General features: G+C 44.8%; 1 protein-coding gene across 1 annotated transcript in view; it reads left to right on the forward strand.

Moving 5' to 3' along the window:
• cntnap2a (contactin associated protein 2a) overlaps positions 1–18,888 on the forward strand; it is a 2,812,093-nt gene that overhangs the window by 1,427,656 nt on the left and 1,365,549 nt on the right. Inside the window, exon 10 of the mRNA XM_072508818.1 lies at positions 14,251–14,422. Coding sequence (XP_072364919.1) covers positions 14,251–14,422 — 172 coding nt within the window. The remainder of the gene's footprint in view (positions 1–14,250; positions 14,423–18,888) is intronic.

Here is an 18,888-nt window from a genome sequence, read left to right on the forward strand (position 1 = left end):
CTAAGAGGGATATCACTGCTGGGTACTAAGCCTGAAAGCTGCATGGAACGGCTTCTTTCTGTATCTCCACGTAACAAAGTATCAGGGATTTCCTTTGTTTGTTGTCTCTGTGGGCTCATTGCTGTGATGTGCGGCATCACAGGAATAGTAGCATGTAGAGGAATGGGTGGCATGGTAGCACAGTGTTTTGCACTGTTGCTTCACCGCGCCAGGGTCCTAGGTTAGATTCCCGGCTTGGGTCACTGTCTGTGCTAAATGTGCACGTTCTCCGTGCCTGCGTGGGTTTCCTTTGGGTGCTCCAGTTTCCTCCCACAAGTCCCGAAAGATGTGCTGTTAGGTCATTTGGACATTCTGAATTCTCCCTCCGTGTACCCGAACAGGCACCGGAATGTGACGACAAGGGGCTTTTCACGGTAACTTCATTGCAAGTGTTAATGTAAGCCTACTTGTGACAATAAAAGATTATTATTATTATGTATATGCCGTTTCTAAACACATTTTCGGACAGTACATTAATCTATGAGAGTATTGATCGGTGGGTATTGATGAGATCACAGAATTCTTTTCTCATGTTTGCTTATTACCATTTTCCAAGTAGGTGAAAATTTGGTAAGGTTGCATTTTACAATTGAGCTACATTGGAGTGTTGGAAAAATTCATGGGTGATGTTGCAAGTGTGTGTAGAGTCTGTATAACAGATCCCCACACTGGTATTGCTATGTGCTAAATGACGAGTATAAATCATGTTTGTTCCAAGCTACAGTCCCACCTTCGAAAAGCAATAGCACATTGGAAATAAATGTTGAGCTCATTAATCCATTTTACAATAAGGCTGTAAAGGCCAGTTATCCCACACAAATTCAAGATAGATACATAATGAAGCACTGTCCTCTCAGATCATACCACTGCTGCTCTTTTTCAGCACCTTCTTATCTTGGTTTTCTCCTATTGTGGCTGCATCTGTTCAGATGCCTACTTCCACTGGCGCTGAACCTTGGTCAGTGATGCTTTTTATGGGATCTTATAGACTGGGACAACATTCAAGGACTGGCTGAGTTTCCTGTGTGCAAAACTTGTATATGAACACATACCTGACCATCCAAATATTCCACATCTCTTTTCTTTTTTTAAAACATATTCATTTATGAGATGTGTGGGTGTCGCTTGGTGAGTTGCTGGAGTGCATCTTGTAGATGGTACACAATATTACCAGTGTGCATCATAAGAATATAAGAACTAGGAGCAGGAGTAGGCAATTCAGCCCCTCGAGCCTGTGGCACCATTAAATACGATCATGCCTGATGTCCTCTCTGCCTCAACTCCACTTTCTTGCCCATCCTCCACAACCCATTACTAATTAAAAATCTGTCTATCTCCCCCTCAAATCTACTCAACGTCCCGTCATCCACTGCATTCTGGGGGAGTGAATTCCACAGCTTCACAACACTTTGAGAGAAGTAATTTCTCCTCATCTCTCTACCCCTTATCTTAAAACTATGACCTCTCATTTTAGATTGCCCCACTCTACGCCCACTTTCTCAATACCTTTTTATCATCTTGTATAACTCAATTTGATCTCCCTCATTCTTCTAAACCCGATTGAGCCTAAATTGTTCAATCCAGTGAACCTCCTCTCAACTGTCTTGAATTCAACTACCTCCCTCCTCTAATGAGGGGACCAAAACTGTATACATTACTGCAGATGCAGTCCAATCAATGCTTTATGCAGGTGCACCAATGGTGGCGGGAGTGAATGTTTAATGTGGTGGATGGGGTGTTGATCAAGCAAGCTGTTTGTCCTCATTGGTGTTGAGGTTCTTGAGTATTGTTGGAGCAGCAATCATCCAGGTGAGTGGAGAATATTCTTCCACACTCCTGACTTGTGCCTTGCAAATGGCGGACAGGGTTTGGGAAGTCAGGAGCTGAGTTGCTCGCAGCACAGTTCCCAACTTCTGACCTATTCTTGTCACCACATGACTGCGATATGTTGAGCGCTTCCCTAACCTGCTGTTAGGTGAATTGGGTATTCTGAATTCTCCCTCAGTGTACCCAAACAGGCGCCGGAGTCTGGCGACTAGGCGATTTTCACAGTAACTTCATTGAAATCTTAATGTAAGCCTACTTGTGACAATAATAAAGATTATTATTGTTAGTATTATTAAACTATTACAGCAAGTTTTTGACAACAAACACCTCCACAAATCAACAAATATTGAGTGTACAGAGCAGTTGGTGTCATGACACTGCTGTACTGCAGTGAGACCTGCACTCTGCATCAGTGACACACGAGTGCTTGAGAAATTCCATCAGCAATGCATTTGTGCATCTTTGAGATGCAATGGGATAACAAGAATTTGTGTCCACAAGCATTCCAGAGAAACAAAATCAACTTTGGTGGTCTAAATACTGTGTCTGGAGGGCCAAAAGACTCCCCCACCAGAACCTATTTTTTAACTCCTAAAGTGTCAACATGACAGGGGAGGGCAAGGACAATGCTTCAAAGACACTCTCAAACTCTCCTTGAAGCATGGCACCATTAGCAATGATGGGAGAAGCTCACTATCCATCTATGAGAATGGCAATAACTTGTCCATCAAGCTACATCACCCTTTGAGTCATAGTGGGCATGACCTAATGAAAAAAAACAAAGTCCCGTTCTGGGCAGGATTCGGAAACAATCCCGCTTTCGAACCACACTCTTATTTTTTCAGGCCTGAGTGGGAAGCGTCCCGCCGAGGCTGCACTCAGTCCCATTTCCTGCACTGAGGAGCTCCACTTGCCAGTACAGGAATAGAAAAGTGCAGCCCCAATCTCTTGACCCCCTCACGTGACCCCGAGACCCCTCCCCCCCCTCCACACCCCACCTCATATAGGTAGGGGGCCCAAGGGCCTGATCCCTGGTGTGGGCAAATTGCCATGTCAGTACCCTGCATCTGTCAGCTGACACCCTGGCAGTGCCACCTGGGCAACCTGGTGCAAGGACAGCACCTGGGTGCACTGCTGGCTGCCAGGCTGTCAGTGCCATGGTGCCCAGGTGCCACCCTGCCCAGATGCCAACCACTCGGGTGCCTCCGATCGCCTGGGAGACCCCCCCACCCCCCGCAAGTGCTGTTCCGCCTGGTCCCCGTTTGTGGAAATCAGTGCTAAAGGATGCCTTGCCGAGGTCTCGCAGACAGGACTATTGACTCCTGGTCGCTGGGTGAAAGCAGTGTCTGCATTATTTAAATGAGCCAACTCATTCCTGGGTAAAAGGGCTTTTCTAATGAAGTAAGGTTGAACAGATTGAGTATTATATTCACCGGAGTTTAGAAAAATGAGAGTTGATCTTATTGAAACATGCAAGACCTTGAGGGGAACTGATAGGGTGCATAACAGGAGGATGTTTTCTCTTGTGAGGGAGACTAAAACTAGGGGTCACAGTTTAAGAATAAGAGGTCTCCCTTTTAAGAAGGAGATGAGGAAAATTAATTTCCCCGCTTAGAGTGTCGTTAGAATATGGAATTCTCATCTCCAGAAAAATGTGGAGGCTGGGCCATTGAATTTATTCAAGTCTGAGTTAGGGAGATGTTTTGATCGACAGGGGATTTGAGGGTTATCAGAGGAATTCACGAAAGTAGAGTTGAGACCACAGTCAGATCAGCGATGAAATTATCGAATGGTGAAGCAGACTCGAAAGGCAGAATGGCCTACACCTGCTCTTAAGTCCTATGTTCCTATATTCATTGTAATTTAACACCATTATGGTTTAAGTGCAAATTATTTTGAAACTCACACGAATGTAAACATCTCCAAGTAAGCTGCTGCTAGCCCTTAGAAGTACAGTAGCTGGGCACTTCTTACTGAATCATTATATATTCCAAGCGATGTCAAGGATACGTTTCAGGACAGCAAAGATGGGAACTGTTCAGCCACTTCACCTGACTAGAATACCTTGTCCAGATCTCACCACTGTGGAGGATTGTGCTGAGGATGCAGGCTTGGCAGACATGCAATTTAGTGTTCACAGTCAGTTTGCTATTTTTTCTCACACACTTACTTTTGTGTTGTATATTCCAATATCAGCATCAAATGACAGATTGCTGGTGACTGTGGAGATTAGATGCTGTTACGGACAGGAAGGGGATTAAGTTGAACAGCCCTGATTTCTTCCCTAGCCAAGATAAACAGAAAGCTGATTTTGATTTTTGACTTCCCCCTTTATAAGGGTGGCATATTTTCCCCAACCCTTCAGTATGGAGTAATCCAATCCTCAAATAGTAATCCCACAGCAAACTCAAGATAAGGACAAATCAAAGGGTTAGCTTATTCAACACATGCACACATAAAATGCGGGAAAGGGTTTTGCAACATTTGTCCCTTTGCACACGTTCAATAAAAGCGTGATAAGGGAAAGAAGGGATACAGGACAAGACCATGGTAACAGTAGGAGTTTCTCTGAGTCCAGAATCAAAAGTCTAATGGTGCATTCCTTCAGAGGTTAGCAGGCTCTTGTAGCAAACTGTTGTAGGCTGATCCATCTTTCTCGAAGTTAAGACTTCCACCATTGAAGAAAGCGCGTAGAGATGAATTAGTCTCATAGGCACCAATACATGAGTTCAAGTGTTTCAGTAGTATACAGTGTATTGAGAGCCAGGCAATTTACCTGGACAGGGCTATTTCTGCTGCTACGTGTTGGATGGTAAAATGGTAGCCTGCTTGGATTCAGTTCCACATGGCAATATTAAAGGTTCTGGCAGCTTGGGCAGATCATGTTACCTTCCACTTCTTCTCCTAGGTTTTGGTCAAAGGATATATTTTCTTAGGTATGGAATATTGAGAGGTTTAACAGAGGAGTGAGTCATGGTGCCTTTCGGACTTGTAAACCATGGCCAGATCCCTGCCTTAGAAATGTAAAGGGTTTTGTGCATTCGTCTAGAATTTGATTTTCTGCAGTCTCAGGGGCATTAGCAGCTCTTTTAAGGTAGCAAGGCCCCCATTGGTTCCTGAAAGTTACATATTCTTCAGGTATGAGTCGTGGCAAGTCAGACATATTAGGGTAAATACTTTGACCATTTGTAAAATAAAATAATTTTATAAAGTAGCCAGGTTGACTTAATTTTTTTCCTTCCTGTCACCTGGATGGGACAATTTGTGAAGATATCAATAACCTCCTATGTCACATTGTCAATATTGATACGTGGCAGTGTGACAGCTTCCTGGACCATGAGATTGGTTTTCCACCCTGGGCTAATACGCAATCAATTCCAACCCCCTTGACCCAGAGTCACAACATAAGTGAATTAACCAATAATTCTTGTAAAAATACCCAAAGTCTTTGCCCTTCGGCTGCCCAATAATTACAGTCACACGGTTTGTAAGCTTACACAATTACTGTTTATTTATAACAAGAACTATGATAAAATATATAGCAAAATACAGCTGGCCAACTATGACCTAATTGTTAACACCCCACTATAACTTGCCCTCCACCCTCTACACACACATACAAGACAGACAAACAAAGAGGTTGAATGGGGTAAATATAATAAGCAATAGGAAAGAGTCTTTGTTTCAGATTATGGTTTTCAGCACACTTTCCTTCACAGCAAACTTGCAAGTTAATGCCCCCTGAACGCAGCCATTTAATGGTCTTCTCTGTAGATCCATTCATTCACGTTCTCTGCAGTTTCAAGAATGCAGCACGTACAGCTTTTACAGAGAGATATCACAGGTGCTGGTCTTTGTTTGCAGCCTATAATGGTTTTACTGAAGATAGATTCATTTTGTTACTCTGCAGGTTCAGAAATACAGCATTCACAGGCTTTCTCGAGAGAAACACAGAGAAAAGAGAGTAGGATCTTCTCTCTAGGCTGCCAGGAATCAAACCTAAACTTCTTGGGACTCTGAAAAGCATTCAACTGGGATAGGATCCAATCACCACCCATTACCGGGACAGTGGAAATCTAAGGGAGTAAACCCCGATATTTGCCGTTCCACCCAAAGATGGTCTGATGTCTAAAGAAGTTATCTTTCCACTAAGGTTTTTTATGCAGAGGGTGGTGAGTGCCTGGAACGTGTTGCCAGGGGAGGTTGTGGAAGCAGATACGTGAACAGCGTTCAAAAGGCATCTTGACAAACACATGGATCGGATGGGTATAGAGGAATATGGCACAAGGAAGTGCTGAGGGTTTTGGCAAAGGTTGGTATCATGACCGGTACAGGATTGGAGGGCCGAAGGGCCTGTTCCTTTGCGGAATGTTCTTCTTTGTTCTAACTCCTGCAACTGGGCCAGTGCCAAACGTAGTGTGTTGCATTACTTTGGACCCAACCGGAGAGGTCACTGATGTTTGGGCACGCTAACGTCTCCATAAAGTTAACCCAGATATGCCCTGGATAGGGCATTCAGGCTTTGCTGCAAAGTATGAGCACAACATAGGAGACAGCAGTTACAAGTCATAAACCCAACTCAATTGGTGGAGAAAATGGTTGCCTCTGATGGGGGAGGGGCCATCGTGTCCCATTGGTCAGCCATTATCCACCTCAAGTCGGGCAGCCCTTGAATAATGATTTGCTTGCCCATCAAGGGGATTCCATCTGCTTCAATGGATGTTTGGAGCTAAGAGTGTCAAGGAGAATATGGAATTCATCGTGCCCGGGGAACAAACAAAATCAATTAAAAGAAAGAAAATGCTAACTCTTCAATTGGCAAGCTAGAACATCAGGAACATGTGCATGGGATTGACTGATGATTTGCAGCTGGTTGATAATGCACGCAAGACAGCCACTATTAAACTTGAACTTGATAGTCTGAACATCAATATCGCTTCCCTGTAGGAGACCAGGCTCACTGAGAATGGACCACTGAAAGAAAAATGTTGCACGTTTATCTGGCAGGAGAAGAGTTCAGAGGAAACATATGAATATGGTATTGACTTCTCCGGAAGGAAATTGCTGCTCTCAATGATAGAACCGGCCATTAATTGGTCAGAATGTGTTCTCCTCATCTGTCTCCATGCTCCAATGCTGTGCTCCATTTTGAAAGACCAATTTTGAGGAGCTGGACATTGCAATCCATAGAATCCCCAATGCAGAACATCTTGATTGCGACACAGGAGTGGACACAGACCACGAGGTTTAGTCCTCCTGCCTTGGACATCATGACCTGGGAAAGAAAATAAATCGGGTCTCAAACTTTGTCGCTACCAAGAGCTTTGTGTAATCAACAATCTCTTTCAGAATGAACCATTCCACTAGGTGTCCTGGAGGTATCCAAGATCAGGGCATTGGCACCAGCGGGATCTGATCATAACCTGATGCGACTCTCTGAACAGCATTCGCAACACACAACTAAAACAGGACTGACTATGAGACAGATCATAAGCGATTATTATTATTATTAATATTATTATTATTATTATGTTCCACCAAAATCTCCAACTGTTTATTGCAATCTGTGATGACCTTGCCACCGTTGCTTTTCAATGGAACGGTTTCTGTTTTGATGGACCTGTTGCCTTTTTAATCCCTTCATATATAGCTCTAGCATTCCCTGTGTTGAAGGACTTATGGAAAATTCAACAGTATTATAGTCAATACTTTTTGGTGCACCAAACAGCAGACCAGCTGTCTGTTGGACTTTATTTCAAGGGTGTCTTAGTGCACTAGATTTTCTCACTTCGATCATTCTTGTAATAAATGAGAATGGGCTGCTTGATTTGAATAACAGGTGCCAATTGGTGGAGAGAATGGTTGCCTCTGATGGGGGAGGGGCCATCGTGCCCCATTGGTCAGCCATTACCCACCTCAAGTCGGGCAGCCCTTGAATAGTGATTTGCTGGCCCATCAAGGGGTTCCATCTGCTTCAATGGGTGCTTGGACCAGTTAGCCTCGGACCAGTAAGCAATTACCCCTTTTTCTTCCCATATGTTGGGAGTATGTATTTTAAATGGTATGTTCCATTTTGCTTCTGTACTCTGTGGGAATGTCAAGGGGGCCCTGTTCAATCGAGTGAAGGAATGGTTCTTTTTTATTTAGGTACTGTGATGAAGGTAGAAATTGTTATATATTATATTTGTTATTTGTGGCAGTAATGTTATTAAAAGCCCTGGTTTAAAATACATACAGTCAGTGTGTCTACTAAAGTTGCAATTAAAGAGTTGTAAAAGGCGAGATAATGATTGATTTTAACCATTTACTTGTTTACAGAAAGATGGCCAATGGGATATTGTTTAGATTGCTGGAGTTTCCCTGGGGAGTCGATAATCTGTGAGGCATTGTATTCACTCTAGCTAGAAGGTGATGGGACATCTTAGTAGGAGGAGCCAGGTCTATTTTACGAAGTTTGCAGTTTTGCCAAATGCTGTTAGGTTGAGCAGAAGAGCCTGACAAGACAGAAGGATGATTTTCGGGTTGTTCTTGAAAGGTCTTGGCGTCTCTCTTTCTCACTCTCTCTCTCTCAGAAATATTTTCTATTGTCAAGGGCAGCACATCAGGAAATGGATATCAGCTCCAAAATGCTTTGGGATGGTCTGAAAGGCATTATATAAATGTTCCAATTATTTTAATGTTACATATTTACAGATCTTGTCCCTTTACTTCAGTCACACCTGATCTATCTTACACAAGCACAGAATTGTTTTTAGATGATAGATTATGGATTATGAAGAAACATTGTAACCACCAGGAAGTTGAAGGTAGTAACTCTTCTTGTCTCAAGAAATCAAGAAATCTTGATGTCTCCTTGAAATAGATGCACTGACAAAGTATTTATGACATTGTTAGGACCACTCAATTGAAATATTGCCTTGTAAACCACAACTGGGGTCTAATATTCGATATACATTCTCACATGGGACAAAATAGCTTTCCAAAGTCTTATTAGGAGGATAAGCTTAGATTTCTTTCAAATAAACATAAGCAGCTGTCAAAAGCACTGCACATTGTACTCCAGAGTAATGGCACTTGCAGTATTCTAAAACCCAACTGCTCATAAGTCCAGTCTCTGGGGCTTGCATCCAATCCTTGTTGACCGCCGGAGAGGTGGTGGTGGGGACGACGGCGCCTTGACAGGCGGGATGGAAGCCTGACTGGTGGCCTCACAGTTCGAGGTGTCAGGAGATGGCAAAGTAACGGACGGAAACGGAGAGGAAAGTGGTTACGGGCAGGCAACTTTGCGCAGTGCCCGTCTGTTTTGTCGCACAACTGAACCATCAGCCATACGTACAACATACGAGCGGGGCACAGCCTGTCGAACAACGACAGCTGGAGCAGACCAGCCACCATCCGGTATCTTGATCCTGACAGTGTCTGCCGGGGATAACACGGGCAAATCGGTGGCATGAGCATCGTAGCCCTGCTTTTGCTGGTTTCGGAGTTGCTGCACCTTCTGCAGCACCGGGAGGTGATCCAGGTGGGCAGGTGTATGGCTAGAAGTGTCGTCTGCAGGTCCCTGCTCATCAGGAGTTGAGCCAGCGACATGCCAGTGGATATGGGTCGCCCTGTACGCAAGCAGCGCAGGTCTCCCGAAGGCTTTCTAACACATACCATCGAGCTGACCCAGTCAGTCGGTTCGGTTACCTTGGAAATGATGCTCTGTGCTGAAGATCCTTGAGCTGTGCCTTCAGGCGCTCCCTCAGCGGAGCCGGGACCCGGCGTGGTGCGTGGACTACTAGCTTGACATCAGGTTGGAGCAGAATCTTGTATCGATATGGCAGCGTGCCCATCCTGTCGAACACATCCAGATTCTGCGCGAGGATGTCGTCAATGCCGGCCTGAAGATCCACATTGGAGGATGTTGTTGTGTAAACCCGCTGCATGAAGTTCAGCTGCTTGCAACATGCGCGCCAAGTAGGGATGCCCTGTCTGGCTTGACAATTTCAAAATGTAACCGTTCATGGGTGCTCCAGTTGGAGACGAGTAGATGGCAGGATCCCAGTGCCATGATGGCATTTCTGTTGTAGTCCAAGAGCCTGCAGGCTGCTGGAAGGACCTTGGGGGGCTTCTTGATGCGTTTGAAATCTGCCTGTGAGAGGAGGTTGGCAGAAGCACCTGTGTCCAGCTTAAACTGGATGGAGCAGTGGTTGACCTGCATCACCGCACGCCATTCGTCCGCAGAATCCACAGCGAGGATGGATTGAATTTGTGATGAGTTGGATGTGGCGTATTCACATTTGGTAATGATGCCCACTCAGTAGGAGTCCAGGCATTCTTCCTCTGGATCCGTTGTGCTGTCAGGATCAGAATCCTGTAATCGTTGTTGCACACTCTGAAAGCGCCGTCGTCGGAATTGGGAGCGCTGTCCCCTGACTGGTGGTGTAGACCTGCACAGGGCTGCATAGTGTCCAGGCTTCCCGCAGTTTAAACATCGCCTGCCTCTTGCAGGGCAGTGTTTCTTTAAGTGGGCGTTGCCGCAGTTCGAGCACGTCATGACGTCGGCATCCTGATGCTCCGCGCGTCGTCGCACATGCGCAGTGGGGTCGGCAGACATCAGCATCTGCGCAGTGTGGGTGTCGGCAGCTTCGTTATCCCGTTCGCATCGCGCATGTGTGGGGCCCTGGGAAAAGCACGCAAAATGGCTGCTTTCATCAATGCTGAGGCGCTGCAGGCGAGAGATGGCCTGCACACACTCTGCCTCATGGGAGGCAAGTTTCTCATTTTCAGCCAATTTGTACTGGGCATAGCGATTTTTGGTGTGCTCATGCACTGTGCATGTTTCAATCGCGATTTTCAGTAGCTGCTCTCTCAGAGGATCAGAGTGAACTCCAAAAATGATTTGGTCTCTGATCATGGAGTCAGCAATATCACCAATGTTGCAGGACAGCACTAGCAGGCAGAGGTTAGTTAAGAAGGAGTTGAAAAATTCATCTTTACCTTGTAGACGCTGTTTGAATATGTAGCGCTCAAAGATTTAATTGGTGTCTACTTCACAGTGACTGTCAAACTTGTCCAGCGTGGTCTGAAACTTTGTCTTGTCCTGGCCTTCGGTGAAGTGAAAAGAGTTGAAGAGTTTGATGGCTTGATCACCCGCTGTTGAGAGGAGAAGCGCGACCTTCCTTGCATCAGGCGCACCCATGAGGTCTGGTGTACAGCAGAAACTTTTGCTTGAATGTCCGCCAGTTGGCACTGAAATTGCCGGGGTCCTGAGCTGGTGAGGAGCCTGAATCTTCTCCATGGTGCCGGGATACGTTCACTGGTCGTCACGGAAAGGACTGAGTTAAACCACCTAGATTAAGTAGTCTCTTGGTAGCATGTCGTGTTATGTACTCTGGGATAACACAGGCTGCAACTGGATGCAGCTTTCACCAAAAGATACTCCAGACCTTGAAGTCAGTTCAATCTGATTTATTGAACCAGTAGCACAGTTCTCTATGAGTTCGACTCCCTGCTGACCTAAGTATGGTTACTCTGTCTGACTGAACCAGACTAGCTCTTAGCCACATGCTGGAGGTGTGATACTGTACATATACCCAGACTCACTCTGTAGATGTTTTACAGTGAAAAGAGGTGGAGTGTGAGTGCCTCGTGCCCTTTATCGTGAGATACCACCCCTGAGTGTCCTGACTGCTCATTGGTCATGTCCTGTTCACTGTGTTCATTAGCTGCCTGTCTGTGCCTGTCTGTATATCATTATCTGTATGTCTGCATAGCATGACACTCGCCGCCTCCATTTGCAACTAAATTCCAACCTTCACCTGGGCAATAACTGGAAGCAGGCTGAAGCTTGGTTCATCCATATAAATCAGTGCCATCTGACATGTGTCGGACCAAGATTAAGATTTCTAATTATTCAAGGGTGGAGCATGCAGGATCCCCCTCAGAGTATGGCCCAGAGAAGCATTTTAATAGTAACAGCGAAACTCACGCAAAATAAAGGTCATACCCATCGCCATTGCCAGAGTGGTTTGGGAGCCAGCTGCCTGTACAGCATTTGAAAACTGGCCACCAACAGCAGGGAGCTGGCTTCGCACTTGCAGCTCAAATATTGATCGCTACAAAATGTGGAAATGGATATTTTTTTATAACTTTCCTTTCTTGAGGTCACATTACAAACCACACTTTACCATTTGATTGTGTTACCCTATTTCTCGGCCTCTTTTGTTACTTTTAAGACATGTGTTGATGGGAATAGTGGGCCCCAGTTCACCGGCTTGACAACTTTATTTCCCTCCTTATGAGGAAGCAGTTGGCCTCCATTCAGCAGATCTGCTGACAGCCAAAGTCTGAATTCACCCTTCCTCTTTTCGCAGTCCCACAGAGTCGAAGATAGCTTGCTTCTACACTAAAAATGTGTTTTCAGGTGATTGGCCGACAGTCTCTGTCACAGGTGGGGCAGACAGTTGTAGGGGAAGCGGGTGGGTGGGATGCCTGGATTGCGCTCCTTTTCCCGTCAACGACGGCTCTCGGCAATGAATCTCAAGGTGTTCAGCTTCATCCTAGATGCTTCTCCTTCATTTCAAGAATTGGGCCAGGGATTCCCAGGTGTCAGTGAGTATGTTACATTTTTCCAAGGAGGCCTTGAGGGTTGTCCTTGAGGCGTCCCTTCGGCCTCCTGGGGCACCCTTGCCGAATTGAAGCTCTGAGTAGAGCGCTTGTTTCAGGATTCTAATGTCAGGCATGCGGACAATGTGACCCACCCAGCAGAGCAAATCAAGCAAATAGTCAATGCTTCGATGCTGGGGATGTTGGCCTGAGCAAGAACACTGACGTTGGTGTGCCTACCCTGCCAATTGATTTTCAGGGTCTTTCAGAGGCAGCGTTGGTAATTCTTCTCCAGGGTTTTGATGTGCCCGCTGTACATAGTTCACATCTCTCAGCCATATAGGAGGGTGGGTATAGCTACTGCTCCATAGACCGTGAGCTTGGTGTTTCCATAGCTAGCCTGTCGCCGGATGCGTTTATCCTGAGATGCGCCACTCCACATCAAGCAGGGCTGACCAGGAGTCTGTCCCACATCGCTTGAAAAAAATTGGTGTTTTTTTAGTTTAGAGTACCCAATACATTTTTTCCAATTAAGTGGTAATTTAGCATGGCCAATCCACCTAGCCTGCACATCTTTGTGTTGTGAGGGTGAGACCCTCAAAGACACAACGAGAATGTGCAAACTTCACACAGACAGTGACCCGGGGCCAGGATTGAACCCGGGTCCTGAGCACCATGATGCAGCAGTGTTAATCACTGTGCCACCATGCCACCGAAAATTGGTGTGTCCTGGGACAATTTTTGAAGGTTGATAATCAACCTGTTGACTGCATTATGAACACACCTTCCTTGGCAAGCAAGTCCTGGGATGGGATTTGAACCTGGAGCTGCTGGTTCAGAGGCACCATCCAGTGCCCCATAGGGCTCTCCGCCGTGCATTAGTATGGATATATATATAATGATACAGAGCTCAGCAAGATACGAGTTTGCAAGACCCAGGCTTTAAAATGAATCGAACTTCCAGAAGCACATTTGTTTCAAAAAGCTCTTGACTTGATTACTGATTATAAGAACAAGGAAAGCCAAATAACAAAATGGATAAGCAGTTCCAGTGATTTGAAGTAGATTTGAAGTGGCATTTCCAGTACAGTGGGGATACAAATTATACTACATAAATGGTATTTAAAATATATATTTATTTCAGTACTTGCATTTAGTATAACACCTTTTACATCAATATTAACCAATAGATTGTGTTTTGAATCTCAGTGACCATCATGTAACAGATGCATTTTATTTTATCTAACATAGCTACGGTAAGGCAAATGAGCTTTGTGTTGCATGTTGTAGTCTGATTCTATCACTAGAATTAGGTAAGGGTTGGTTAAAATTTAGTTAAGTTAGTGAACAAATTATTAAAACTATGCTCACAACAGTTACATTGTTAACTCAAATGTTAATCCATTAAAAGGAATTAATGGATATTGCAATGAAACCTAACTAATTCATGTTTGTCATTGTCCTGACTTTTCAGTTAATTACATTGAGATACAATTGGCAAATATAGAACATATTAATTGAACGATTGTGTGTTATTCAGTTTACGGGTGTTGTTTTCTCAGAAATATTGGTGATTAAAACCTGAACATTACTTTAGCAAACAATGCTCTTGGTTCCAGAGTGACTGAACAAGTTAGTATTTAATTTACAGTTTAAAAATTGGGACCTTTTACCTTAAGAGGAATTGAAATAACTCAGTGCAATACATTGCAATGATATTAACCCTCAAGAATCTTTCATCTCTGAGTAATGTCTATGAAACAAAGGAAATTGATAAACTTTTTGTTATTTCAGGTTACCCCGGCCTACTGAATAACACAAAGCCAAGTCTCGCTCGGCGTTCCTTTCAAGGCTGCATGCAACTCCTTCATGTGGATGATCATCTGGCTGACTTACACGCTGTTGAGCAAGGGAAGCTGGGACAGTTTACCAACGTTAACATTGACATGTGTGCTATCATTGACAGGTAAATTAACAATTTATTTTTTAGTGACTATCATGGTTTAGTGATTTAATGCAGGTAAATGTCACACATGCACAGTAAGTACAACCTACGGAACTCAGCAAATAGACTCAGATTCATTGCAATACCTCTTTACCAGCAGCACCTGAACTTTCATATATCACATTGAGTTCTCGTATTTTCTGTGAGAATTACAGAAACAGATTACTTGAACCTTTGCAAGCAGCACAGAGATGATGGGGTGAATGGCTTTCTTTTGTGCCATTACTTCAAGGATTTTGCGATTTTAGGAATGCTGAGGTCAATTGAAACACTTCTTTTGCTCCTGATTGCAACATAAAGACTTGCTTAAAGAGCCAGTGATTCACTTGGCACTGTCACTCGATCTGATGGGAAATTGAGAATTGACTTTCTGCAATGGCATGGGACTAGGTCATCACCATTCAGTCCATTGGTATGAATAAGTATCAGAACAGATATATATTGGCTTTTACTGTGGCCAATAAAATACAGAAGCTCATCTTCCAACTCTTGCATAATAAGTAATCAGTGAGATAATACTTGGATTTCTGACAAAATGGTCACCAAAATTTCTCGTAATAGCCTTGGATACATTGTAATGGATGTCGTGTTGGGTGTTCTGGTTCACAAACGAGCCAACAATGTTGGAAGTGGTGTAACGCTATTTTATTAACTGTTCAACTATGCTAACATACTGTAAACGTGGGTATAAGCAATACCAGCTTAACTGTGGAGCCTTTCCTATCACTACCTAGGTGAGGCACTCAGCACATGGTGAATGTCTGAGAGGCAGGCTGTGAGCTCTGTGCTCTGAGCTGGCTGCTGCTAGAATGAGCGGGAACTCTCCTGTCCCCTGTCTTTATAGTGCTTGTGCTCTCACTGGTGATTGGCTGCAGTGTTATGTATGCTGGTTGGTCCTACTGCATGTCCATCAGTGTGTGTATGTGATTGCACCATAATGTACTGATGTATATTATGACATCCCCCTTTTTTACAAAGAACATGTGCCTATGTGAGAATAAATAATGTGTAATGAGCGTATCTGACCATGTGTGTGCAGTATTTACATAACTATGTATATGAGGCTAGTCTATATACATGGGAAGGTGCCTGGTGCACAGAAAAGAAAAACAAGGTGTTACACCAACAACAAAACTAATAACGAATGCTGGAAACAAACTAGTGAAATGCTGAAACAGGATGAAAGAACAAAGCATTGAGTCCAACATTGTAAGGCTCATAAATCAAGTCTCTGAGGTGGGCGACGAATTTGGGTTGACCGTCAGGGTGGCATACCACTCGTCGTCCGGATCAATGCTGTGCACGAACAGCGGCTGGTGCTTTCGATTCGGGGACAGCCTGTTCTTGGTGATGACAGCGACTCAAAAAGGCTCCCTGTCCTCAGTGTCACTGGTCTGCATGAAGTCAGGATCGGACTCGGTGAAGGTGGGTTGGATTGCCCGAACATTCCTGCGAGGCTGTTTAAATCGTTGCGAGTTGGCAGGCTGGGCTGCTTGACAGCAGGAAGCATAGTGGCCAAGCCTGCCACAGCGTAGGCACTGTCGCGATTTTGCAGGGCATTGCCGCTTTAAGTGGGCGGAGCCACAGTTGCCGCACGTCCTGACGTCAGTGCGTTCGTTGTGCCACCGCGCATGCGCAGTATGGTTTTGAATGGTGCAGGCCTGCGCATCGCATTCTTCCACATCACCGTCCCCTCGTTTGGCACGTACAAGCACAGGAGGCCTCGGAAAGCCCGCCCGCAAAATGGCCGCCCTCCTCCAGACTGCGGCCCGGGAGGTGTTCGATCGTTTGGACCCGTTCCGCCTCATGGGACCCTTGCCGTGCAGTTTCAGCTGCCTGTATGTAGGATTACCGGCTGGTGGCATTCTCATGCAGGACACAGGTCACGATGGCAGTCGCTAGGGTTAGTTGCTTAACTTTAAGGAGCTGCTGACGCAGGGTGTCCGACATGACCCCAAAAACAATCTGGTTGCATATCATGAAGTCGGAGGTGAGCCAGTAGCCACAGGATTGCGTGAGGATGCGAAGGTGTGTTAAATAGGATTGAAAAGGCTCGTCCTTACCCTGCAAGCGCTGCTGGAACAGGTACCTTTCAAAGCTTTTGTTGACTTCAACACTGAAGTGTGTGTTGAATTTGAGGAGCACCATCTTGTACTTGGTCTTATCCTCGTCGTCCGCGAATGTCAGGGAGTTAAAGATGTGGATGGCATGTTGCCCAGCCGTGGAGAGAAGAAGGGCTATCTTCCTGGTGTCCGATGCATTCTCCCTGTCCATGGCCTCGAGGAAGAGCTGGAAGCGCTGTTTAAATATCTTCCAATTTACCCTGAGATTGCCAGCGATGCAGAGCGGCGGCGGCGGGTTGATGCTCTCCGTGCTGTAGGATGCCGGAATGCTGATAAGTTGCAGGTAGGTCTCACAAGTGCTAGATTGCGGCCACTCCTTGTACCATGTCGTGCTGGGTGTTCTGGTTCACAAACAAGCCAACAATGCTTGAAGTGGTGTAACGCTATTTTATTAACTGTTCAACTATGCTAACATACTGTAAACGTGGGTATAAGCAATACCAGCTTAACTGTGGACCCTTTCCTATCACTAGCTATGGTGAAGCACTCAGCACATGGTGAATGTGTGTGATGCAGGCTGTGAGCTCTGCTCTGAGCTGGCTGCTGCTAGAATGAGCGGGAACTCTCCTGTCCCCTGTTTTTATAGTGCTTGTGCTCTCATTGGTGATTGGCTGCGGTGTTATGCATGCTGATTGGTCCTACTGCATGTCCATCAGTGTGTGTATGTGATTGCACCATAATGTACTGATGTACATTATGACAATGGATACCAGGTAATTTTACAAGTCAGTCTTGCTGTGGTAAAGTCTTGCTTGCTGACAGCACATGTTGCTAATTCAGACTATGATCTTTTGAATATAATAATTGTAAACCATCAATATAATGCATCTGAATTTTCAGTAAGCACTGTTGGCGAATAGGTTGTTGCCAGTAGTGCAGACTGTTGGAATTAGCCCTATAAGCAGTCTTTTCAAATATGCCAATCTCTTCCAATTCCTCCACCAAATTCTAGGATTTTTATTTCAGTGTGATAGTGTGAGCAAAGGCAGCAAGATGCTTGAACTTGAATTGCCCTGCCAGCTTCCCAATGTAAAACGTAAATGCTGAAAGTTGAAAAGACTCTCCGGCACCCTCACAAAATGTATAAATAGAAACTTAAAATTGCTATCTGGGTCTATCTTTTGACTCACTTTGATCTAAGCAGCGACTGAAACTTTTTCTACACTGTACCCAGTTTCTCCTCAACACTCCTCTAATAGTGCTCTCATGAACCTCACGACAGGCTTTCTCTGTTGCCGCTGGCAAGAGAAAATTGAAATGCCACCTAAAGTGTTGAGTTGTTTTCTGGCAAAAAATTATTAGAATAATGTTTCGCCAATTAACAGGCGGCATCCTTTTTATTTGTATACATTGGGTCTATGACTTTATTACTTTTAATGGTCGCCATGATGTGGAGATGCCGGCATTGGACTGGGGTGAGCACAGTAAGAAGTCTTACAACACCAGGTTAAAGTCCAACAGGTTTCAAGCTGTTGGACTTTAACCTGGTGTTGTAAGACTTCTTACTGTTATTACTTTTAGACTTGTCTATTCCAATGGTCTTCTAGTTGTCCACCCACCGTTCACCTCCTGTAAATTTGAACTGATTCAAAACCCTGCTATCCATCCTATTCACCCATTACTCCTGTATTTGCTGATTAGCATTGGCTCCCAGTCCAGCAATGCCTCAATTTTAAAATTCTCATTTTCATGTTCAAATCCCTCATGGTCTTGTCCCTCCCTATCTCTCTAACGTCATTCAGCCCTACAACTCTCCGAAAGATCTGCACTCTTCTAATTCTGGCCTCTTGCATATTTCTGATTTGCATTGCTCCACAATTTACAGTTGTGCCTTCAGCTGCTTATGTCCTCTGCTCAGGACTTGTCTTCCTAAACATCTCTGTCTGCCTCCCTCCCTTTTAGTCACTCCTTCAAGCCTATCTCTCTGACCAAACCTTTTGTTGCATGTCCAACTATTGCATATGTACCCTGGAAACATGAAATTAAAACAGAAGATGCTGGAAATATTATTATTAGTAGAAGGGCTGGTTTAGCTCAGTGGGCTAGACAGCTGATTTGTAATGCAAAACAAGGCCAGCAGCCCGGGTTCAATTCCTGTACCAGCTTACCCGAACAGGCGCCGGAATGTGGCAACTAGGGGCTTTTCACAGTAACTTCATACTTGTGACAATAAAAGGTTATTATTACTAAATACTCAGCAACTCAGAAACAGAATTGATTCAGTCCACAGATGTGCAGGTTAGGTGGTTTGGCAATGCTAAATTGCCCCTTAGTATCCAAAAGCTTAGTTGGGTTTACGGGGAT

Source organism: Scyliorhinus torazame, chromosome 6, assembly GCF_047496885.1.
Source record: "Scyliorhinus torazame isolate Kashiwa2021f chromosome 6, sScyTor2.1, whole genome shotgun sequence".
Taxonomy (NCBI): domain Eukaryota; kingdom Metazoa; phylum Chordata; class Chondrichthyes; order Carcharhiniformes; family Scyliorhinidae; genus Scyliorhinus; species Scyliorhinus torazame.